Source organism: Falco punctatus (assembly GCF_963210335.1).
Source record: "Falco punctatus genome assembly, chromosome: 13".
Taxonomy (NCBI): domain Eukaryota; kingdom Metazoa; phylum Chordata; class Aves; order Falconiformes; family Falconidae; genus Falco; species Falco punctatus.
In genome coordinates this window covers 18,747,213-18,772,202 of record NC_137593.1, presented here as the reverse complement: position 1 = coordinate 18,772,202, position 24,990 = coordinate 18,747,213, and the positions used below count along the sequence as shown (strand labels likewise).

Sequence of the window (24,990 nt, the reverse complement as noted above, 5' to 3'; positions counted from 1 at the left end):
GAGCGGCAGGAGGCGCCGGCTTCCCCTTGGGCACCGCCGGTTGCTGCGAGGGAGGCACTAGGCCCCAGCCCCGGGCCGGGCAGCGCTGGCGGCCGCCCCCCGCGCAGCCAGAGGGACAGGCCCGGCCGGCCCCCCGCGCCCGGCCCTGCGCCGCTGCCGGCCGCGCTCCGCACGGGAAGCGGGACCGGCCGCCCCCTCCCTCCGGCCCGCGGGTCGCCGTGACAGCGGCGCCGCGGTCACCTTGCGCCACCCCCCCCCGCCCCGGAACGGCCCCGCGCGCGTCAGGCACCCGCGCGCGCCGCTTCCGCCCTCCCCCGGTCACGTGACGCGCTGCCCGGCCCGGCAGCCCTTACGGGAGCCCGATGGGGCCGAGGCGGCCGCGTTCTGCGTCTTACCGGAGGAGCGGGGCCGGGGCGCGGCGCGCCGCTTAACGCCCGCCGCCCGCCGGAGGCAGCGCCAGGGCCCGCAGCGCGGCAGGAGCGGCCCGGTCGGGGTGGGCAGGGCTGGGCTGGGCTGGGCTCGCCCGCCGCCTCCCCGCCGCTCTGGGTGAGTACGTGCCGCCGGGGCCTGGCGGCAGCGTCCCCGGTTGTCCCAGGGGAGCCTGGCCTGGGCGCGGGGCGCGGGCCCGCCCTTCGCAGCCGCCGTCCCCTCAGGCTGGGCCCCCGCGCCGCCGTCCGTCCCGCCGCGTCTCCTCACGGCCGCGCTCGCCCGCGTCGCCGGCCCCCTCCCGCGCTCCCCGGGGCTCGCCGCTGCCAGCCCCCCGCCCCGCCTGGGGCGCCCCTTCGCCTCCCCGCGCCCCCTGGCCGGCCGCCGCTGCCCGCCGCTGCCGGGAGCCGCTGCCCGTTCCCGGCGCGCCCGGCTCCCGTCCCAGCGCCCGGCTGGAAGCGTTCCCGTGCCGGGGCGGCTCCGCAGACTCGGCCCCGGGGCCCTCCCGCCCCTCCGCTGGCCAGGGCTGCTGCCGCGGCGCGGTGGGTGTTCGGGTGTTCCAGGGCTGTTCCAATGGCTGGCGGCCTGTGACAGCTTTTTTCTTCCTCCCCACGTTTCCGCTATTTTTTCCTATTAAAAAGAAAAGGTGTTTTGCATTAAATCTCCAGCTGGCGTAAAACAAATTTGAAGGAATGCAGCCTTTAGTGTTTTGTGATCCCTTAGCCTTGTTCATGTATAATAGATAGGCTTTTGTGCATGTCATCGTTGCGCTAAAGAGAGGGGGTAATGTATTTTAAAAGTTCAGCACGTGTGACTGTGCCAAGCAGAACAGCTTTCAGTGTTTAACCTACGCTCACTTGTCCTTTCCTTCAAACCATTCCATTAGTGCTGTGCTATTTCACAGCCTCTGACGCTGCATGCCTCTGGAATATATGTTTGACATCTTTAGGGTTCCATAACAGGGTCCTTTGGGTCCTATAATACCCATCCTTAACTTTGCTTTAAGTCCCCCTGTCCCCCTTTTTACTTGGCAGAAGGCTGTCTTGATACTTGCCAAAGCAGCACCTGGTAGCTGCTGTGTGCTTCAACAGACCAGCTGTAAAGTAGCCATGTGGGGAGCAAACAGTAATAATGTAGCTGGAGAAGTTACAAGGGATTCCCTGAAGGTTGTAAAACCTGCTCTTGTGCTGGCACAGCTGTACTGTTACCAGTACTCATCTTCACGTATATCAGATTAACGCAGTCATGTGCACTGTGCACAACATTCCCGATAGCAGCACAGATATGGCCGATGTCTGATTCCTGCCAGAATGCTGACAAAAAGGCATCCTTCAGCTTCGTAATTGTTGCTTCATTGCCATCTCTTCTGTTGATGCTCTTGTCTAGGGGAGGGAGAGGGAGGTACCCCTGTGGCTTTCTGAACATGTATCATTCACCTTCTATAACTTCTCTTACTCTCTCTTCCCTTGTCCTCTGGATTTTCTCTTTCTGTTTTTGTTACTTGCCACTCATGCTCATTTGTGCTTCAGCTGCTCTCTGTCCTTTATTTGTCCTGTATTTGTGATTGTATTATTATTGTCTCGTCATTCTCAGACTTCTTTTCTGTTCTCAGCCCTCAGCCTCACTAAGTTCTGTAAATACCAATTCTTCCTTCTCCCTGATTTATTATTAATGTCTTCTGTAAAATGCTTCGTGTAACAAGAACATTACAGAAACAATTCTGATTTCTGTTCTCTTTAAATAGTTGGAGATTTTCTTAACAAGCTCCTTAAATATTTAAAGTTTTCTGTTGCTGAAATCTCACTGTTTCTTGCTTTGCTTTTCTCTTGTAAAAAGGGATGAAAATTGAAATCACTTTGACAGAAAATACGATTATTAAAGACCCAAAGTAGATGAGATGTAGGCAAGAGTAGGAAGACGTGGAGGTATTGCATCTATAGCTCCTTGGCTATAGTACAGCTAAAACCCACACAAGTGCTATCTAATTTATAAAGTGGCTGTTCTAGTGCTCTTCTTTTTTGAGTGTGTGTTACCTTACAGCTGAAAGGCAGTTGTCCTGCAGACTTACGTACAAAAGCAATGCCAAACTTCAGGGATGCTGTGGTATAAACACTGCTGCAGTGTAGCGATACTTGATTGCAAAAATTAAGAGCCATACAGGTTTTTCAAAATGGGAAAGTGAACAAGCAGTGAAACACCTTTTGTCAATTCTTGTGAGCAATAACTGTTCTTTAAGCTGCAGCCAGTAGATGCTCTGGGTACTTCAAGTTCTTCTTAAAATTCGGTCTCTTTATTGACATGATTTTTACTCCTGTTGATCTGGAAATACTTTACTGATCATAGATTGTGTTTTGAAGTGAACAGCACCTTTTGGAGCATAGAAATGTCAGAAAACTATACTTTGTTCACATCACTGGCTGATCTACCCAGTGTCTTGCAAAAAGGACAAATCTAGCTCGCATGACCAAACATCCGAGACAAAAAACCCCCAGAGTGTGTATTTCTAATGAAATGAGTTGTTCCAGTTTCTTTCATGGATACATACAAACAGTAAGAATTAATACAGATGTATTAAATCTGCATCACTTCAGGTATTTCCTTTATAACTATTTTTTTGTTTTAAGTTTACATAGAACAATGACCTTCTTGCCTTCTCCCTGACCCCCCGTTCTCTTACTGTGCTACACTGAGACTTCGAGATGAATGAGATTCTTTCATTGACCTGTGGTGACAGAAAGTCCTGAAAATAACACTGAGGATCCCAGGATGGATTGCCAAGTGGATCACATCTTAAATATGCTAAATGCATGCATTTAATACAGGGTTACACAATCCAGGTCCTTCTGTATGTTTCTTTATGTTGTCTGAAGGTTACTATTTAGTGTGAGGTTTTCTTGATAAATATGGGAAGTGTCGCTTCTGTGTGGTGGTGGGAGGAATGGCTCGTGGTCTGTCTCACCTGCCACATACATGGTCTGCACTGAGGCATTTTGTTTGCAAAGTTCAGCATGGTCAGCTTATGAGAACACGCACTCGGCAGCAGACATAGCCCTGATGCCAAAAATAGTAAAAGAATGTAGTTGCAATTATAGTGGCAAAACTTGCCTTTTTGCCAGGATAGATTACTTCATTTAAGGAACTACTTCAAGCAAAACCACTAAAAGATTTCTTGCTAGAGCAGGCTATGCTTCCCAGATGCAGGTTTGCCAGAAAAACTGCAATTATGTATTGTTATGTACACACACGTATAGAAATATCTCTCAATCCTAGCCCTAAAAATAACAGTTGTCTCAGCCTGAGCTGTTGACAAGGCCCCCCAGCCATTGCTTGGGTGAAAAGTTTCTCACAACCTTGCAGCTGACAGTTTCCTCTGGGAGCTGCTTTCCAGCCCTGCCCCAGCAGCAGCTCCAGGATGTCCCTCTTAACTGAGCCCATAATCACAGTCTCCACCTGAGCCACTGTCATGGTTTAACCCCAGCTGGTAATGAAGCACCATGTGGCCACTTGCTCATTGCTCCCCCAGCCACAGGGAAGAGAATTGGAATGTAAGACTTGGGGGTTGAGATAAGAAAAATGTAATAACTGAAATAAAATAAAACCAATACTAGTAGTAGTATCTGTTGCAATGAGAAGAAGAGAAGAATGAAATCCAAAGGGAAGGGAGGAAAGACAACAAGTGATGCACAGTACAGTTGCTCAGCCCCTGCTGACTAATGCCCAGCCAGTCCAGAGCAGCAATTGGAGTCCCGGTCAACCCCCCCCCCCCCAGTTTATATGCTGAGCATGATGTTCTATGGTATGGAACATCCCTTTGGCTAGTTCGGGTCAGCTCTCCTGGCTGTGTCCCCTCCCAACTTCTTGTGCCTCTCCAGCCCTGTCGCTGACAGGGCATGAGAAACTGAAAAGTCTTTGATCTAGTATAAACATCACCTAGCAACAGCTAGAACCATCAACATTGTCCTCACACCCAATCCAAAACACAGTCCTGCACCAGCTGCTAAGAAGAAAATTAACTCTCATCCCAGCCAAAGCCAGGACAGCCATCAACAAGGTCCACTAGCTGCTGCCCAGGTCAACAACTTCTCCCAGCTACCCAAGTTACCTTTCCAGCATCAGCAGCCCCTTTTCCAGCCTACCTCTGAGTGCAGCTCTGGGATTTCTTTTTCTCTCAACCGTAAACCTAGCCTCAAAACCCCCGTTTGTCTTTGATAATGGCTCCCAGCAGTTACAGTATTAGTAAGTCTCTCACAGCCCAGTTTCTCAGAAATTCCCCCACTGCTTCATATGAAATTCCCCTCCTTTTCTAGGAAAATGTACATATAAAGTATTGGCAAACCCTTTAAAGTTTAAGTGAAGTCTTGTTCTCGCTCTGCCTGTCTTGTATCTGTTCTGCAGAAGTAAGATTTTCATGTACAGAAAAATTCTGAAGTGAGAAGTTTCCAGAATTGCTTGTGATTGGGAACGAGTTACAAATGTGCTGGGTTTTCAAGCTAATTTGACAGGCTCTTGGTAAGGAGCTTTGTCCCTTGAAGATGGAGTGTGATCTGGGTGGGTGACAGCGAGCAGAAGGCTGCTGCCCAAGCCAGCCTTCTTCAGTTCTGCTACTTCAACACCCAGTTTTGTAGGACTTCATCCATTTTCTCAAGTACCAGTACCCTGCATCTGTGTAAATACAGACCAATAGTTCATGTTTCTTTACCAGTCCCCAATACATCTCCTACAAGTCCTTTTTGGTTTGTTGGTTTGGGTTTGTTTCTTTTCCCACCAGCCAGTGCAGGAACAGTACGTTACATGCAGAATGTATGTATGACATCTTTTTGTCACAGCTCAGTTTGAGGACCCTCAGTGCAGCTTGGAGCATTGCCTACAGGGTTACTTTGTTCTTCTGTCATTGTCCTCAACTCTCATCTCCTTGTGACTACCCTTCCTATGAATTTTTTTGTATAATTTGTTTCTCTAAATAAATCTGTTCAGTTAGGATCATTTACCACTTACCTAGTAATCAGAACAGGGTTTCCATGACACAGTTTCTGCTGGTTTCCTGTATTGCTGTTACAGCTTTTGGTTTTCTTTTGTCAGAATGAGTGGGGCTGCGTTCCCATCTCCAGCTGCCGAGATGGCAGAAATTAATCGCCTTCAGTATGAAATGGAATACACCGAAGGAATCAGTCAGCGCATGAGGGTCCCAGAAAAACTCAAAGTGGCTCCTCAAAATGCTGACCTTGAGAAGGGCGTCCAAGAAGGATTTCCAAATGCCAGTGTAACTATGCAGGTTCCAGAGCGGATTGTAGTGGCAGGTATGTCTGCATCTCAATAAAAAAAAAAGGTGAAAATTTAAATTAATTCCCCAAATTTCTGGATGAACAAAAATATGTACTGGTACATTTTATAAAGAAAAACCTGTAGAATGCTTTCTGGTTTTCAAACAGTTATTGCTTATCAACTTTGACTTAGGAAGTTTCTTAAGCTCTGAAAATGTTTCATGAATAGTTTTGGTAAAGTTTGTAGTGGAGAGAGTTAACAGGTGAATTATGAACAGAAAGTTTAATTGCTGACTTTGCATCCTACTAAAGCACCTCTGGAGCAAAAGAAGTTAATGTTTATTGATTTGCACCTGATTAACGATAACAAGTTTTGGAGATGTACTACATATTAGCCATGCAAAATGTGATTATAATAAGAATGCTAATTACGTTAAGGATCTGTCTATTATTGTGTGAACTCTGTCAATACTTAGTTTAGTATTTATGGTCACGGGCTTTACGGTGGCAGACCTGGAACTGCTGAAGGCCTTACAATTTGCAAAATGTGTGACATGCATATATTTCAAGCTTTGAAAAAGCAACATCCTCACATCCCCAGACACCGTTATTCCTAAACAAGTACACCATACATAGGACTGTGTTTTGAGATTAGAGGTGCCCTCACTTGCAGTAACAGCTGATGTTGCTCAGGATTACTCAGGATCATTGTTCTCAGAGAAACTGTTCAATTAAGTGTCAATTTAATGTGGTCTTTACGAGAGCTTTAACCATAGTTTTTAACATATGAGCTCTGTTAAAGTAAGGTATACTTAATTATTTGGCATAGTCAGGGGAAGTAACTGATGTGATATCTTTTTGAACTTCAGAATTAGCCCTTGGACATTAGAACTGCTTGCTTTCCATTGACAACTGATGTTCTTGCAGGTAATAGTGAAGACATTCCACTTTCCAGACCACCAGACCTTGACCTTCTTCAGTCTACTCCATTCAAACCACTGGCACTGAAAACTCCTCCCCGTGTTATTTCTCTTAGTGATCGACCGCTAGATTTTTTGGACCTAGAAAAACCTCCACAGCAGACACCTCAGAATGAAGAGGCTAGTACTTACTTTGCTTTTTCCTTAGTTGAGAAGCATTCTAATAAAGAAGGTGAAATGACCGATGATTTCTCTACTGTGCTGCAGATCTACTTTAGTTTACAGGTTATCAAAAAACAAACTAAGATTCTTTTAACGTGTATTGTTAACCTTTGGAATTCATGGCCAGATGATAGAACACCACATAGAATTAGTGAGTTTTAAAAAAACTCTGAAAACTGTCTTGAAAGAATGGTGTAACATTGGCATCCAGGTGGATGATGGTAATTGACATCTTAAAAGCTGAAAAATATTTATGAAGCTGCATATCCTATAGACTCATAAAATACAGTAGAAATATAGTTATCTCTGGTGATAGGAAGCAATATTAAACACAGTATTCAAAATTCTGTTGGTTGATACTTGTGGCATCAGATCACATGAATAGATAACAACATGACTTCCAATAAGTTTGGACCTTGGTTTTACATGTACCAACATCAGATCCTGTCATCAGTTGTTTTCCTCCTAATCACTGTGGAAACCATGAAAAAGCCTTTCTGTCTGAGGGCAGATCTAACTTACAAATCTCTAGTGCAAGTTATTAGGTGCCTTGTGGAATTCCCTGTCTTCTATCTCCCTCTTTCTCCTTTTTCATGCAGGTCCGCTCAGTGGGAAGACTGAAGAGAGAACGTTCCATGAGTGAAAACGCCACCCGACAGAATGGCCAGCTGGCCCGAAACGATTCCATGTGAGTAGAGCAACAGGGTGCGCTCCAGACACACAACTTTGTTCCTTATCGCCTTGTTATTTGTTTTTTCCAACTAATATTTTGTATGTTGTGGCAACTACATAATTTTATATATTATAAGGCCAGCATTTTTCTTAATTTCTCTGCTTTTTGTTTAGTGAGGTGACTCACTTGTGAAGTATTTTCTTGCAGTGGATGGGTAGGTGGGAGTGTGTGGGCTCACAGTTGGTTTCACCAGTTACTGTGAATTGTTACTTCAGGAGATTTATCAGATTCTGAGCTGGCATAATATTTCCCCCCCGAATTTTCAGGAAATTGAGTTCTTTGTGCATCTAAATGTTCAGGTTCTCTCACTGTTGATACTGTAATGATTTTCATTCTTAGAAGAAAGAATATATGTATTTCCTCATAGATATTAGAATAAGTAGTTTTCCTTTAGTGGCAGTGTACTCTAATGCATTGGAATCTGTGAGTATATTTCTTAATCTTTTGAGACCAAAATGGCAAGTAGCATTTAGATTTGGAAGCTTCATCTGTTGTTACCATCTGAGGTAGCAATTCTTACAGTGCTTTCTGAAGACATACAGGTCTGTATATTTTTAATAGATATGATAGTCTTTGATTAATCACAGTTTATTCTGAGTGACATCTTTCCACCTAGCGATAACTGTTTTGGCAATGTAACACTTCAAACTCATATATAAAAGTTCCCTGATACAGCTACCGTAAAGAACACTCCCTTGTCAAAAAGATCTTAGATTTAAGACCTAAAAGATGGAATTAATCTGTCCCAATGTAAATTAAAGCACCATAAACTTAATTTTCTGTATCTAGAGGGAAATAAGTGTATGACCTACTTAGGGTGTACCTATTTTTCATCCAAAATAGATCAAGTTAATTATGTCCTAGAAATGTCTGTTTTCTTCTATTCATGGCAGGGGCAGTAGGAGGTACTACATGTACTATGTATCTGTCTACCTGTTTGTTAGGTTGGCTAAAACTGGTGATGTGTGCTTTCGTGCATGTTCCAGACGTGTTGTAATTCTCCTTCTCTAGATCTTCTTAGAAATATTGCTGCATATATTCCTCTTCTTACTTAATCAGGCGTTTGGTTCATACAGACTTATAGATTGCAGATGTCTAGGTATTCAAGTCTACTGAGTCATATATATTCACCGAGCTGGCAAAACTAGATTCATAGCCTTAAGCTCCTGATCAGCTCAGTCTCCAAATGTTCTATCAGTCTGCTAAGTGCCCAGGTTCCCTGTAGTATCAGTCATCCAGTTACGTCCTGTTAGATTTCGCTTCAGGAATGGCCTTGGCTTGCCTGTCTCATAGTCTGCACACGATGCGTGCTGGAATAGGTGGTCTTTGTGGGATGGAAGCTGCTTGTGGAAAAGTTCACCCCTTCAGTGTTACCAGCTCTGCTTTGCCAGTCTCTGATGTATTGCACTTAAAGGAAAAACAGATGGTATATGAATTCTTGCCATTTCTTGAAATCACACTGTCCGTGCTGCCCAGGTTAGTTTAGTCTTCTGAAAGTTATGGGCTGTGCCTGCCCAGTCAGCCATCTGGGAAACTGGTAAGATCAGCTCTGACTGGATGTATCCAGTTGCTGTCAGATTTCTCACAAGCGTTTGGACTTCTTGAATCTGAAAATCCTAAATCTGCAAAACGCACCTGTGCGCTTTGCTGTTGCTGTTGCTCAGTAGCTACATATAGGATTACTGGTTTTAGATGGTCTGAATATTATTTGCTGTCAGTTTATTAATCTACTATCAATCATTCAGAGGCTTAGCAATAAAATACGCACCTGGAATCCTGTAAATTTTTAAAAAGGATGTGATCAGCAGACATATAACTGGTAGCTTGTGTGACTCAGTTTATCATTTTAGAAAAGCCAGGAAATGATGACACATCTGGAGATCAGTTTTCTTCTCTTGATGCCCATGCTAGTGCCTGCATAATGTCTATCAGATAAATAAAACTCCCAATGCCAAGCAGTTTCCATTATGAGTGCCTTTTAGGAAAATAATGTAAACTTCAGATTGATCCAGAATCTCTTCTCTTTTGTTTGTATGAAAAATAACAGCTAGCTAATACTGAGCCTGCTGTATCTGTGCTCTCTGCTGCCCGCCTGGAAGAAGCTGTCTTTCATCACTGCAGTGTTCCACACTTGCTGACCCGCAGCTAACTTATTTTAGTAGAACTTCATTGTCTTTTTCCTCCCAAGTACTTGTTTTCTTATGACAGAAGTTATGCTGTGCCTCATGTGTAGATATCTGTTTTGAAATCTCTGGTTCCTAGAAACTGCTTCTTTTTCTGTCGTCGTTGCTTCTTCTGACTCAGTATGAGCCAAAAAAAGATCGCTTTGAACATGCTGTGGCACTCTCCATGATGCTGAGTCTGGCATTTCTCCCTTGTCCAGGTTTTGTCAATCTCCAAGTAGAGAATGTGACTATGTACCTGGTTAACTCTCAGGAGAATGTTCTGGGAGTTCAGATTATGAAAACACTGTATTCGTGGTGGAACTTGTATAGCTCTCACAAATGCAGGAAAGCCAAACCTTTTGTACTTGATGAAGAAGGTATCTCTTAGCTCTTGTTTCCTCACAGTTTAGGCCCACAGGACATAGACTGAAAACTAAAGAGAAAATACACAATTTTCATGTGAATAAATCCAGAAGTAGTAATTCTAGAAACAAACTTGTTAACGTGGCATTCTGTTTTCACTGGTCGCTACTTCGAGAAGCTACCCATGTGGAAGTGTTACTGTGTAGCTCAAAACAAGGCAATACAAGCAAACCAGCCTGCTTGTAAATTATGCTACCTCAGATGGTACCGAGTATCACCTTGTTCAGGGACCGCTATTTCTATTAAAAGCTTCATAGTAAATGTGATGCATGTTTGCTAAGTTTAACTTCCTCATTGATAAATTAGACCATTTAAGTAGATAAATTGTACTACAAATATATTCTATGAACTACAGAAAATGTAATTGTACACCTGTTACCTCATTTATATCACGCTGCAATTTCTTTACCATCTAGAAATACTATTTTTTTCCAGTGCTACAAAAACCTAAGAAACCAGCTGCTCCTAAAGGTCTTATCTCCAGAGTTGCTGGCTAAAAAAAATAATCTTTGTTCTAATTACTGTAATGATACATTGCTACTTCATTAGCACTGGCTTGACTTTTAAGTTCATATCATGTCTAAATAGTTTACTTATACAGTAACAAATACTATGGTAGTCTAACTTGACAAAGATCAGCTCTTCATTCCTCTGCTTGTGTGACTCCAGTTCATATCTTCAAATAGGAAAGAGAGTCCATGTTTCACTTTAAATATTTAATTCCTATTAAAAAATTGCCCCCCCTCCTTTTTTTTTTTTTTTTTTTTAATGCTTGTTTGCTTGTTTCTCATACCTCCTTGATTCAACCTCCTGATAGACATGATAGTCTGCTCAGATGCCGTGATGAAGACTCCATGGAAGAAGCACACAGAGCACTGCTTTTTAAACCCTCTGTTTTCTAACTAGGACTATAATTCTCCACTTTTAATCTAGGCCACAGTTGTCCTCCATGGACAAAATGTTCAGATGTAGTGTGCAAAATTCCAGTGCTTGACCTACAAAGTGACAAAATAAAACATTCTGGAATAGATTGTCAGACGGAAGGGAAAGGCATGGCTGAGCTCCCTATCACAGTGTTCTCTACATGGTACAAATAGTTGTTTCTTTTCTGTTGTCTTTCTCTTCTTGTCACCCAGTTGCATGCAGAGACAGATCTGAGAATCTTTCGGGAGTTGGGTTCACTAAAGACAGTAATTTTCAAATGCTTTTTAAAAAGCTGAGACAAGTAGGCACCTGCTTGTACAATAACTACCTATCTGTGTAGCGGTAATGACAGCGCTCTAAATTACAATCCCGCTATTTATAAGGATGCTTACTTAAGAGATTACAATTATTATTCAAGGTGGCACAGATCAGATACTGTCCCAAGAAATAAAATGCCACGGTTCCAGTCACCTCTTTCGACTAAGGACTGCACGTAAGCCTAAATGTTACCTGGTATATGAAAATCAAGAGTGTGTTTAATTATGTAGCTCTCTGCAATACTAATTTTCTGACTAAATATCTGTAGCTTAGAATATAAAATTTGAAACAGCCTTTGCTACTCTGAATGTCTGATTTCTAATTTTGCTTCAGGGTTTCTCAAACTTGGTCAAATTGTTTCCCTGTGTAAATAACACAGAAAAATACCTGACAGCAAATGAAAGGGACATCATAAACTAAGAACCGATTTGTAAAGAAAAATGAAATTTCAAAATAGCTTTAGTTTGTTTGATTCTTAGTTCTTTGGCTGTTTTTGAACAGCTGGAGAAACAAAGCTGTTGACCACTGCCAGCCAATGTTGAATGCAAGGATTCCACTTCTGCATCGAAAGTCAGCAAACGACCAAGAATGCATGGAAGAGGGAACAGCATTTAATTTTTTTTCTGCTTCAGCCTTTCCCTTAGAAAAACACATCTCTCTAGAGAATTCAGTTCACAGTTTGAGAAATTCTGTTCTTCATGCAAGTTACGGGGTGAAGGTTGGTGGCGTGCACGTCTTTAATGAGAATACAGTCTTTCTGTTAGAGTAACCTTAATCAGTTAAATCTCTACCTTTCATTTGCTACTTCCAGAACTGTCAGTCAGAGAAATACCTGAAATAAACCCTGTGTACGTCACAAATGCTTTGAGAAGGTTTAGGGGAACTTACTGCTAAACTAAAAACTCTGCATGTAGTGGAATGTTACTGTGCTCTTCCATAGTATTTTCTGTAATTCCATGTTGCTTGTTTTGGTTTTGGACTCTGCAGTTGACTGGTGTTTGTAACCAGGGAGTGCTCAAATAGGTGGCTGGAGCTGTATATAAGAATTCTTTTCAGAAATTCGAAACAAAATTATACCTAGGACTAAGACCATTTAACTAGAAATGCAGGAGAGAAGGGAGAGAGCCACAATGTGTAATGATAAGTAACCGTACTAAATATTAAAGAATTATCCTTATGTTAGAGATTCTTCTCTTAAGTCATCTTGACTGGTTTATATTCAGATATTTTCTCCGTAATATTTCTTCTCTATGGTCTCTGACATAGTCCAAAGGACTACCACATGTACAGGACAATAATTTTGAATCCTGAAAAGGGAAAATAGAAGAAAAATTTGGCTTGTTTTTCTTTTTTTTCCCCTCCCATATTCCTTAATCCTGACATTTGAGCCCTTCAAAGAATACTCTCGCTTTCAGACAGAAAGGAAGAGAGAGGTCTTTCTCAAACAATGCACTTTGGAAGGTTATTAAAATTTAGCAATAGCTTTTGTGGAGACAGTTTGAGTAATTGCATGTAGCTGTGCAGTTTAGCTTGTATCCAGGAGCAAATAGATTTTAAATAATTAAATAGTTTAAGAAACTAAATAGTCTTTTACATAAGAATTAAATAATGTCTTAAAATGAATGAAGTGATCTCTTGAAACTGCCTTTTCTTACAAGCCACCTTGAAAATGACAAGCATAAAGTAGTTCAGAGTCTAGACCACTGGGTTAGGAATTACCTAGTTGTGAAGTCTGCCTTGATTTTTCCTTATTATGTACACTTCCCATTTAATCAGCACATGTAACGTCCTTCTAGAGAATTTAGCACAGTTTTAGTTAAATAGTTTCTTAGGATTTTTTTCGGTATCTACAGAAAATTTGTATGCAAATAACATTACTGTGTTATGCATAGTAATATCATTCTGGACAGCAGGAGCTCCACAAGATCTTCTAGATTGCAATATGTCTAAATACTGTTTGTTACCTTTTTTTTAAGCTGTCTTTCAGCCTATGCCATAAATCTCTTAAGTGATTTATTAGGAAATTTTAGGAAATGTATTAGGAAATGAAGGAAAAATTACTTTTAATGTAAAACATACTACAAGTAAAAGCCTGCAGCTCTTCCCTCATTTGCTTCAAGCCAGCAAATCCACAAAGGAGCAGAAATTCTCACAAATTCCCTTTAGTGGCAATATTTCCATACTTGCCCCTGCTTCTGGATATTTTTCTAGTGAACATTGCTATTTCCAATGCAACGTAAGAGTAATAGGTGTGGGTGTGACCACTACCATTGATTGCAAAGTAGAAGTCATTGTAAGTATGAGAAAGATGGATTCTACAAGTCTTGGAGAATGATTAAAGCTGTAAAGAAGCGGCACAGGTGTTCCTCCTCCCTTTTACTTCCTCTTGTCCAAATGTACTCTACAGGAGCATGAAACAATACCTGCAGTTCAGGTAATAATGAATGACCAGTATCAGTTAAACACCAGCCACTGCTCTCTTTGCAAGTCTTTTGAAGCACAGGATGGCTGAACTCTTCTGTGGGTGAAGTGGCATCCATGTAATGTGCTTTGACTCTGCCTTTTCAATTGAATTCTCTTTCTTACTCAATTTTGTGATCTTAGTGCCGGCCAGTTACAGAGCAACTATATTCAAAATAAGAGCATCCATAGAATTACAACCCATCTAGACATTATCTAAATAGCAAACCAGCTTCTAAGCACTCAGCCAGTAATGCTTTGCTTGATTTCTTAAAAATGCCAAAGGCAGGAAGATTGGCATTCTAAATCCAAAAAGTGTTGGATCAAAGCACAAGTGGCAAGGAAATGTGTTGAATGATGGATGCTAATCATGGAATAAGAACTGTCCCAAGATTTAAAGTGTACAGTGACTCACACTGCATTTGCATTTGTGTTAATATTTACAAGTAAATTGATATGAATTACTTCCTATTAAAAAAGCATCTTGCCTTTAATTAAAGTTTCTGGATTAAATAAAAAAAATATTAAAAATACCTATGTGTGTGAACGAAAATGTGGATAAAGTCAAGTTGAATGTAAAGAAATGTAAGCAAATCAGAGGCAGTTTATCAAAACTAATTTCTGTCTGATAGATATGAGGTTTGTTATAATCCAAACGGTCATGTTTGAGTTTCAAGCCCATGTATTTTAAGTATTATTTTTGCATCATGGTCAAAGAGTCAGATCATGTAATTTGTTGTCACTGGGTTATGAATTCTGTGCTTTTTTTTGGAATTGCTTGCAGTTGCCTTTAAACTTTGTTCACATGCAAATCAAAATACTATCTTGATCTTTAGTCACAGCTTGAAGACAAATTTTTGTTGAAGAGGCTCTGTGTGAGGTTCTCCTTGTGGAAAAAGGCTTCTGTTTTGAAAGGAAATTCTGTGTAGGATTTTTTTTAAATGCTGATGCTTGTAAAAACACTTCTCTCATTGATGTCAGTGAGGACTTGGACTTTCTAAAGCTACCTTGTATAACAGATCAAAACTGGTTTTGGATTTTTACTTGTGTTTATTTCTAAAGAATATACACAAATGTAGCTCATGATCCCTATGGTACTAGAATTTGGGAGTGTTACCTTATAGTGGTGGGAGAAGGGTAAACCAAAAGCAAGCAATAAGCATTTTGGAATGGGGTCTATTTGAAAAGCTTTTTTAATTTAAAATCTGACTATAGTATTTCTCTCTTCATTTACTATGCTTGTACGAACAGTGTGACACCATCACTGCAACAGGCTCGTGTCTGTCCTCCCAATATGTTACCTGAAGATGGAACTAATCTTTACTCTGCTCGTGGCATTTTGTCGTTTATCCAGTCTTCCACTCGTAGGGCTTACCAGCAGGTCTTGGATGTGCTGGATGAAAACCGCAGGTGATTGGTTGTCACTGATTCTGCCAGCTTTTGCTGCCTTTTTTTTTTTCCCTTCTTTTCTCCTTTTTAGTGGAGTTTGGTTTCTGTTTATGAAATAATGAGATGAAATTATTTGCTTTTGCTTTCCTTTGCTTTCACTATTCATAAGCAATTTAATTGTCCAAAATTCACATTTCAAAATGCTTCTGTTTCAGTCAAATATAGCATTGTTTTGGTTTCCTTCCAAGTAAAAAAATAGGAAGTGTTCCCAGATTATCAGTGTTTTCTGCAATTAATACTTGACCCTGAGCCTGCAAACTTACTAGCATTGTCTCCTGCTTTTCTGTCGGTGAGCAGTGGTGCAAATCAATAAGATTGGGCTGATGTTGTCATAAAACATTAAAACAAATGTCCAGAAACAGGGTAGAATATGATGCAAGGCATTGCAGACACTGCTTTTGATAAAACATGTCAAGACTTTAGGCTGTTTCAGTTTATACTGGGAATAGTCTCTGGTTGATACATGACTGCTGGTGACCACTTTGCTGGATGCTGAGAGCAAGAAAGGCAATGTATACCAAGAAGCTGGTTGCTCCTCTGATTAATGCTGTCTCTGGTTTTATGGAGAAGTTGATAGTTTGAGAGGTAATGAGCCAAAACAATCCTCGGGGCAATCATTGTATGGTATTTCCATTCTCGTCGGTGGAGTTTTGCCCACTTGATGTATCCATGGACTGTGTCGATTTGGCACTTCTAAGCGTTACAAGAACGGCATGTCTAACGCTACAGAAACATTCATAAAGACTAGTAATAGCGAGGTTAATTTGCCAAAAGCAATTTTCATTTCAATAGTATGCTAGCACAGAGGTTCAGGTAAAAATTGCACACAGTTAGTCTCTAGTGTAGGGCTAGCAGAGACCTCTGGGGTTTGCCAAGAGGTCCAATTAGAGGAGATAATTGGCAAGAACACTGGGAGAAACTGCACGTTCCTCCTGCAGCCCTTCAGGGTGGCTTGTGTGAGCAAGTTCTTTGAAATTTGCCACCTGCCTCTGGCTGCGAATATCCCAGCAGCACTCTTAATGTTTTGTAGTGTGAAGTTAAATGATTTGCTTTCTAGTTGTTTCGGTAATAGAATGTGACTCTCAAGCCAATCTTATTGTGAATGTCTGTGTGTTTGCCGTCACCTTCCGAACTGGCACCTCCCGTAGCTCACCATGTTTGCTGACCTGACAATATATAAATGCCCATATTAACATGCCTGAATTGTAGAGAACTCCAGTCTTCCTGGCTTTTGTGTTCTTAAACTGGGACTTAAAAAATCAATCAAACAAACAAAAAAACCGAAAAGAAATTAGCTGCATAATTTCCCTTGAAATTCTGCAAATTGGGTACTTAACCCTGACTTAATCCTATGAAATTTCAGGCTGTAGCTGTTAAAATTTTGATGCCTGTCAACAGCTGGACAGCAATGCCTTTTTTCCATGTCAGTTTTAAAACCCAGATGGAGTTACAAGGTTTTTTTGTTTTACAAAATTGAAGCTCCCAGATAAGGAGGAATTCTGCTGTCTGTGAATAATAGCACTTACGGATACTTTGGCAAGAGTCCTTGTTAAAATATAGACTGAAATTCTAGCTCTTTCCCCAGTCTGCAGTGAAAGTAGCAGGTTGTATTCCTGGTTTCCATTAGGCAAGTTCTTGCCCACGTTTTCTTGGATTCTGGAAAATACACATATATGCATACATACACTTTCAACTTACTTAAATTATCAGAAAATTTCTAGGGTTCTGAATCCTTCAAAAGCTGCATTATTCTTCTTCCTGGTTTGGGTTGATTTTTGAGGTGCCCTTAGTGAACTTGCTAGAAGAAATGGGAAACCTGTTTCTGGTCACCTGTGAACAAATAGATGCCAAAATAATGAACCTGTCAAGAAGGTGAAAGTGTATTCTTTGTGGCTGGGTTTTAGATACCCATCATTGCTCTACAGCTGGCGTAGGAATGTGAAATTTGGATGATCCACTTGCATGGTTGCAAAATATTGTTCATTTTAAATTGCTGCAAACCTGCACTCTGTTCTTTTGCTCTGTGTAATGCGCTTTCTATCTTAAAACCTTCTCTCTTTTAATATTTTATGCTTAATACTAGAAGAGATCTTTTAAAATGAACAAGATCTGACTATGTATTACTCACTGGAAATATTTTTAACATGTTTCATGGCTTGCCTTTCTTTTTTTTCCCCCTCAAAATATTTTCCAATCTACGAAAACTGCTAACGGTAGGTGCTGATGGTACTGCTGCAGATAATGAATTATGCCAGCACTGCTCGCATAATAGGTTATTTAAATGGGCAACATTTTAATTATCACTGTTTACACTGTCTGTTTACTCTTGCATTTCCTTCAGCTTGGACGAGGACAATAGGTCAGTTTTGTTTCCCAGTTCTAACCATTTTTCTGTTTCAATTTCTGTCAAGTGACTGTAGGGCCTGTACCTAGTGTCTTTTAAAAGACTGATCTTTTATGTTCTGGGCAAAAAACACCCAGAACACCCCTGCCCAAAAAAAAAACCCCAACAACCTGCATTTAAGGAGATTTTAGTGCTGTCTTAAACGCAGGAAAAAAGGCAATTTCATATCTGAATAGAGTTGCGTTGAAATCTGTGCTTTATCTGAACTGTTCTTCATCTCTTGGGTCAAGACTTTTGGGTCAGTGCCTTTTTATTTAGGGTAAAAACGTATGGAAACTTACTGCTATTTCCTTTAATCAGAATAGCCCTTTCTAACAAACTTCACCCATATAATCATATCCTGAGGTGCTACGAGATCACTTTTTACACTGAGCAAGTTAATGATATTTTTCATGGTAGAAATAAAATGGGATGTGAGTTAAGACCTTCGAAGAGGGCTACATATAACTTCAGATTGGAATAATATAGTTCAGAAGAAAATTAAATAGGTCTGCAAATATGTAGGAGCCTGGGCAAAGCAGTAGCCTATCGCTTTATGGAAGTAACCGCTCACAGCACTGAGACAAGCAAGGAAAGCAGTTTTCCTCTGGTCACCAGTTCTTCAATGCCCCAGTCCTTTCTGTCCTTTGGAAGCTGAGCTGCGTACCCAGTTTATGCCCAGAACATGTCCATAAAGTCCTGGTGCCCATTCTTATGGCCTTTCCGAGATTTCCAGAGGTGTTTTAAAGTGCAGTGAGAGGTGAACGAACACAGCTGCTTTCTCTGCTGCACAAAGAGCACAGCTGTTTTCTCTGCCTCCGTCCCCTGGGTGCACGCACGGAAATGATGGAAGCTGGACCCAGATGCCTAGATAGTCCACATCTTGTTGTTTTCCTCCCAGACCACGTGTTTACGATCATCGTTACTGTGGTATTTCCATTGCATGCTCTGTTCTAAGCAGCGGAAGGCAGACCAGATTCCTTTGGTCACTGCCTTATTGCCTGTTTTCCCACTGTCATTAAATTGTATTACTGTGCATTCCCTTCGTGTTTCAGGCTGCCGCTGTATTTGCGGTGAAATAGTTAAGAGCTGAGTATACTTGACCTCAGAGTTATGGCTTCTTCTGATCATGTGTTAATGTTTAGGATGGAATTGGCAGCAGAAGCCAGAAAATTCAAAGTTTAAATGTGCTCTTACTCAGTTTTTTAAAGGCGGCCATGTATTTAATAGCTTAACTATATTACACTTGTGCATTCTGTATTTACCAAAACACTTGCTGCTGATTTTGGGTGATCTCAGTTTTGAGGCCACTGTGATCTATATAATGAATTTTTTTGTTGATGTATAAAACCAAGCAAGTAAAAAGTGTGGGAGAGGCAGGGAAATACTCTGGTGATCCTTTTGGGTCCACCTGTAATGAAACAAGATGTGAACGGCAGAGAAAAGGAAGAAATCATGTGCAGCTTCTTAACAGCCTGGCTGTGTTGGGAAGTGGGATTAAAGACCTGCCTTTAGTTTGGATTAAGTTCCTGATTTGCATAGATCCCAGAGTGCTCCAGGTTTTTTCCTTGCTGCAGCCCCCAGCTACCTCCAAGCCCCAGGCTTTCCTTGCGAAGGGTAGTGTGAATTAGTTAGTTTTGATTAGTTCTACAACAGCTAGAAAACTTTGCTTGCTGCAAATACCACAGAGGCCAAGAGTTCAGAGAGCGTTTGAGACCTGTGATTCTCATTACACAAAATCCAAATGTTGTCCTGTGTCAGATGGCGCGGGAAGTGCCTGCTGGCACAGTGGATACTGAACACCAGCTGTTCACATGTCTGCCCATTAATTAATTAAAAGGTGACCTGTGTGCACCATGAAATTGTGACCTTTTCCATAGCTGCTCTTTGCTGGGTTTCTTATACTTTCTCAAAGTATTTAGTTCTAGCATCTGACAGACAAGACTTTAGACTAGTTGAATTATTTCTCTGATTAAAAAATAGGAATACCTTCTTTGATAACTTTCTGCAAGGCCTTACGCATTTAGGTAAGAATATTCTTTGCTTGTATGTATGGGGAATGGGGGTTTCTGTTTTGTAAAACACATCATGCCGGCTTATTTTATGTGCTAGATGGAAGAACACTGTGGTATGCACTTAGGGTGCCGATTACAGTAGGACCCGGTCCCAGTAAGTATTGTACTGGGTAGCAGAGTTTGCTAAGGCTCCTAGATCCTGATCCTAAATGAAACACCAGTGGTTGTGATATTTTTGTATGGTTCTTGCTCGTTTTCAGGCCAAGCCACAGTGATCTCCCAGCCACCTCAGCACCAAGTCTCCGCCTTCTACATGTACTGCTGTAAAGATCTTCACACCTAGATTCTCTTTGTCTTTAATTTTATAGCCTGTAGTATACATGGGTTAAATGCATGGTACGAGTACCTCCTGTTGGCATTGGGAAAATGGAAGAAACTGAAAAAAAGGTTTCAGGCTCTTGAACAGGGTATTACACATCACAGATGTGGAGCACTAATGCCTCATTAGCAGAGGTACTGAAAACACATAGTACCAGCTTTGTCAGACGGTACTGCTGGTATTCGTGTCTTCTGTAAACTGGGACACAGTAACTGCTTATTGCAAAGTTAATGTATGTTATGTAGTTGCAGCAACTTAAAAAGCTCTACCTTTTCTTCCTTTCTGCCGAGAAAGAACAAAAAAAAAAAAAAAATTGAAAAAGCAGCACTTGTAAGGATGTTCATACCATCTACTTGAACATTTTAGTCACTTCTTCCTGGAGTGATCTACCTCTCTTTGGACTTGATATGGTCCTTAGGCTACTAGCCCGGGTTTTCTGAATTACAGCTAGGATAGATGTATAAAGACAAGACAAACCTACCCTTTCCCTAAATAGAGGAGAGGATGATTTAAAAGGCTTTTATAAGTATGTGTAGATACATATTTTTTTTTCTCCTATTGTTGTTGGGTGGACTGTTTGTTTTTGGGAGGAGTTGGGTTTTTTTCAAACCTGAAGTTTCCCATGGTTATTTTATAAAGCAAATAACCTCTGCCCAAATCTCTGTTCCAGCAGTTTGTCTCCCATAATTGAAGCTTTATCATGAAAAATTTGCCTGCATGTCCTAGCTGAGTAAACGTTAAGAATTGATTAATTTAGAATAAAAGAAATACAAAGTGCAATTTACAATAAAATAAATAGGTACTTATTGCATTGAAACATTATACAATATACGTGGAAGTATTTTGATGCTCCTTTTTTCTGTGTGTTTTACCTTTTATCTCTGTCATTTCCTGTTTCTGTCTTGTGCTTTCTGTCTGCAAAACCCTGCTGTAGGCCAGTGTTGCGTGGTGGGTCAGCTGCTACCACTTCCTCTAACCCTCATCACGACAACACCAGGTAAAGAGTATTTTTTTGTTAGTCATGATCCACTAATTTAGATTCTGAAATCCAGGCTTCTGTTTCCCTATTTCCAGTGTCCTTATTGTAAAACACAATGCTCATTTCTATCCTCCCTCTCAACTCTTGAGAGGCTTTTATTTCTTACCCACCCAAGTCACCTGCAAAGACCCTACTTGTCTAATAGATACAACGTGCTGCAGCATTCTGACTCAAAGTGATGTGTGCAGGGAGGCTTTTAAATTACATTAGAAGTATACTTCAAGTATTTTCTATTTAGTAGTAAGTTTTGTGTTTTTATTGCTAGAAAATTTGGCCTTGCATCACCTCGTTTTGCCCAGGTGCTCTTAGTAACGTGCCTGTGATTGTTAGTTGTCGCTGGGTGCCTCTTCACTGCCGTTGTCTTGGCATATTGATGTAGTTTCAGTGGAACTGAATATAAGATTGACACATAATCTCATGGTGAGGATGAAGGAAAAAAACATAGTCCCTTCCACATCTGTCATTCCTCTTAGCCACTACACTTCTGTGTTTTCATCGAAATGAAGATTACATTTGTGCTTAAGTAGACACTGGATTCAAGCTGGTGATTCTTCCCTAACTCAGGAATTCAGTTTTTGTAATGGTCCAAGAGATTATCTCAAAGGATTTTTTGCTGGTAGCCCTCTTGATTTAATATTTGGCAATGGTTTGAAAGTTGGTAGAGCAGCAGTGATATACTGTGACTTTATGTTAAATTTATGTGACCTGGGAGGGAGGTGTGCCCATCTCACTGAAATTATTAGCTTCTCTGCTTTTCCCAAGAGATGATGAGGAACAATTATGCTGTGATTCTCCTGGAATTTTCTTATTTTTTTACCATCTACTACAAATAAAATATGGCTACAAAAAGACCCTCCTCAGAAATTTCTTTGGATTTCAGGAGATCTGTAGTAGTAAGGAAAAGCTGATTATTTTTTGTGTGTGTGCACGCAAAGCTTCAGACTTTTTTTCAGTGGTAGACATATTCAAATTGTTTTAGAATTAACTTAGGTTTATTTTAAAATAACTTGGCTGAGTTAGCAATGTGGGCTTCACAGCACTGAGGAGAATAAAACAACCCAAAATGCAACAGTTTCAATCCTTGTAATATTGCCCAAACTGGAAGAACTATAAGTAGTAAATAGCATAAATTATAGTTAAGTGAATGTTTGAAGTCTCCTCAGAATAAAAATTAATAATATCCTTAATGAAAGAACCTTTTCCTAACAAAAAGAGTTTCCAAAACTTTTTTTCCTTCTCCGTACTGTGTTTTAGAAGCAGCTATGACCCTGTGGACAGACAATTGCTTATTTGACTATTCCCTTACTAAAAGCTATTTTTATCCTGATCTCACCTAGAGAAGGTTTCCCTCTCCCTGTGTACCCTTCAACCCAAAAATCCACAGATCAAAACGTAATTGGCTTCCTATCTTTTATACAGTGTTGCTCAGGGATCTCATTGTTATCTAAATCCAGACTAACGCAACTCTCATCTAGAGACAGCAATTCTTAATTTAGAAACAACATATTAATGAACAATGATACAGGGAAAAATTTGATAATTTATCCGTTGGGGTGGGACGAGAATGTTGCCAGAGCTGAGGACTTTCTATAGAACTTTGCTGGAAGTGATGGGGAGCATGCAGTGCAAAATACTGTCTGCACTTCAGTGCGTTCTGCAAGCTTCAGGAATTCTAGTTGATATTCACAGTAGTCGAAGCTGACTTCTTTAACTGTCATTAAATGCTGAACATTCTTTTAGGTATATTTTGTTGTGAATTCAGTAGCCTTGATATAATTTTGTTCAATTTCCTAAGCTGCTTGCAGTAGTTGTTTGTATGCCCTAATGAGAAAGTGAGTCAAAGGGAACTAATATTGGAAACTGAGTTTTTAACACGGGAAGTGAGAAACTCAGCGGTAGGTGCAGCATCAGGAACTATTTTTACCTATTAGTGGTTAGAAAAGAAACTGGTTAAGAGGTAGCATTTGGATGATCAAAACCATACTTTATGTAGACTTTCTGCCACTCTCCAACTGATAATAAATGTGCCATAATTAATTAACTTGCCCTGGAGTTAGAATAATGCTTTCTCTGAATTGCTACATTAAGAAAACTGAGAGGTGCTCTGGGAACAAACTTTCTCATGCATGCAAGGTTCAGCAAGCAGTGACTCTGCGCTAGACTCCTTATTTGCAAGGTTCTCTGCCAGAAGTACTGAGGTTAATGTGACTGAGATCATTAATCTCAGTAGGTGTCCACTTGGGATATTTAAGTAGATACCAAGCATAAGACACCCAATTCTTTCCAAGTTTTCATTTGGTTATTTCTGATCTGTTGCCAGGTCTCTTGCAACTTTTGCATTTTAGCTCAGGTAATTTTCAGGTTTCATTAATCAGTTAAATAACTGGAAGCAGTCTTATGAGAGACTAGGTGACAGCAAGAAGTCTGTCTATGTGGAGAACCTTAAAAAATATTTACGTTAGGAGAGCAATAAACCCAGATGCAAGCAAGCAGTTACCCACTTCATATGAGTCTGTGCTTTATTCAGTTGGGATCCTATTGAAACAAACAACTCTGTAAAAGCTAGGGGAAAAGTTTTATAATTCTTCTCTCCATCACCACCAAAAAATACATCTACTAGAATGCTGATAAAATATGGTACTTGCTTATCTTTGCATGGATGAGACAGCTAAGCTATCTGCCTTATTTGATAGATATGGTCTTTCCAACTTGGATACTACGCTTGATGGAACACCAGACGACATGACAGTGGTAGATGCTGCTTCCTTAAGAAGACAGGTATGTGAAGTATAGCAGTTGATAATATTAAGAAAAAGCTGTAGCAGTAGAATGGAAGAACAGGTTTTCTATGTGGCTGCAAAGGTATCCATAACAGATATGGTGAGGGATCCTCTCTGTACCCCTGCTGGACTGCCCTCACGTATCCTGTATTGTTCTGGGAATCTCGGGAGTCCAACTCCATTTCTGTTCCTGCTTATTAAGACCAGCAAGATCTGATCATTAGTGACTGAAGATAGAAAGTCAAATTATCAAGTGTTTAAAATCCATCTGTCTGAGATACTAATTTTGTATGGCTATTCAGAAGCTTCTAGAAAGTCTGGCAACTTTTAATGAAGTATTAAAAGCCTTTATTTATTTTTAGATAATCAAACTTAATCGTCGCCTACAACTTCTGGAAGAAGAAAACAAAGAGCGTGCTAAAAGGGAAATGATCATGTATTCGATTACTGTAGCTTTCTGGCTACTCAACAGCTGGCTTTGGTTTCGGCGTTAGACACAGCTCTTGGAAAGATTTAGTAGTTGAAAATACAAACAATTTGCAAAATTCTTTTTCTGTTTCTGAATTGTATGCTGTTTTATAATTCATACACTGGAAACTTCCACCACAGATAAAGGCTATAGAATTGCAGTGTTAAAGGGACACCTTGTTGTTCAGTTATAATGTATTTAATAGATTTGCATTGCAAATACTTGCAGTATCCTCCTTTGCATGCTTCAGTGTAAATACGGATCAGCCGATATGAAGTTTGCTTCATGCAATGTAAGGACAGCAATCTACAGGAATAACCACTGGATGTTTTGTTGTGGTGGGAAGAAAACAAATGGAATGGCTTTGGAAAGAATAGAAAGTAATTTTTATTGTTCTGTTGTTAGATGCAATTAAACGTGATTGCACTAGTTTCTTTTGTCTGAGTAATTTGAGGTGTGCCATATTCAAGGAGTGTGTCTTGTTTCATGAGTATGTTCCTTGTTTAAGCACATGTTCAGGTCAAATAATAAAAGGAATTCTTTGCTAACATGCAGATTGTCCAGAGGTGTGTAATTAATATGTATTTTTTTTAGTTTTAATTTTGCAGATGTTTTTCTATAAAA

At 40.6% G+C, this 24,990-nt stretch overlaps 1 protein-coding gene across 8 annotated transcripts; it reads left to right on the top strand.

Moving 5' to 3' along the window:
• Nucleotides 1–333: 333 nt before the first annotated feature.
• Nucleotides 334–24,916, top strand: MFF (mitochondrial fission factor). Of its 8 annotated transcripts, XM_080409940.1 has the most exons (9): nucleotides 334–546; nucleotides 5,506–5,723; nucleotides 6,615–6,787; nucleotides 7,429–7,517; nucleotides 11,493–11,567; nucleotides 15,104–15,262; nucleotides 21,013–21,075; nucleotides 23,811–23,895; nucleotides 24,260–24,916. In XM_080409940.1, exons 2-9 carry the CDS (start codon nucleotides 5,507–5,509, stop codon nucleotides 24,389–24,391), a joined length of 993 nt encoding a protein of 330 aa, XP_080266066.1. In that variant the 5' UTR covers nucleotides 334–546; nucleotide 5,506; the 3' UTR covers nucleotides 24,392–24,916. The 8 variants fall into 8 exon arrangements, with proteins under 8 accessions (XP_080266066.1, XP_080266067.1, XP_080266068.1 ...); XM_080409941.1 differs by lacking the exon at nucleotides 21,013–21,075 and having other exon boundaries at nucleotides 335–546; XM_080409942.1 differs by lacking the exon at nucleotides 11,493–11,567 and having other exon boundaries at nucleotides 336–546.
• The last annotated feature ends 74 nt before the right edge of the window (nucleotides 24,917–24,990 follow it).

Coding starts and splice junctions, on each gene's coding strand:
- MFF (XM_080409940.1), top strand. CDS start 5,507: ATGAGTGGGGCTGCGTTCCCATCTCCAGCTGCCGAGATGGCAGAAATT. Junction 6,788..7,428: donor AGACACCTCAGAATGAAGAG/GCTAGTACTTAC, acceptor TTTTTCATGCAG/GTCCGCTCAGTGGGAAGACT. Junction 23,896..24,259: donor CTGCTTCCTTAAGAAGACAG/GTATGTGAAGTA, acceptor ATTTATTTTTAG/ATAATCAAACTTAATCGTCG.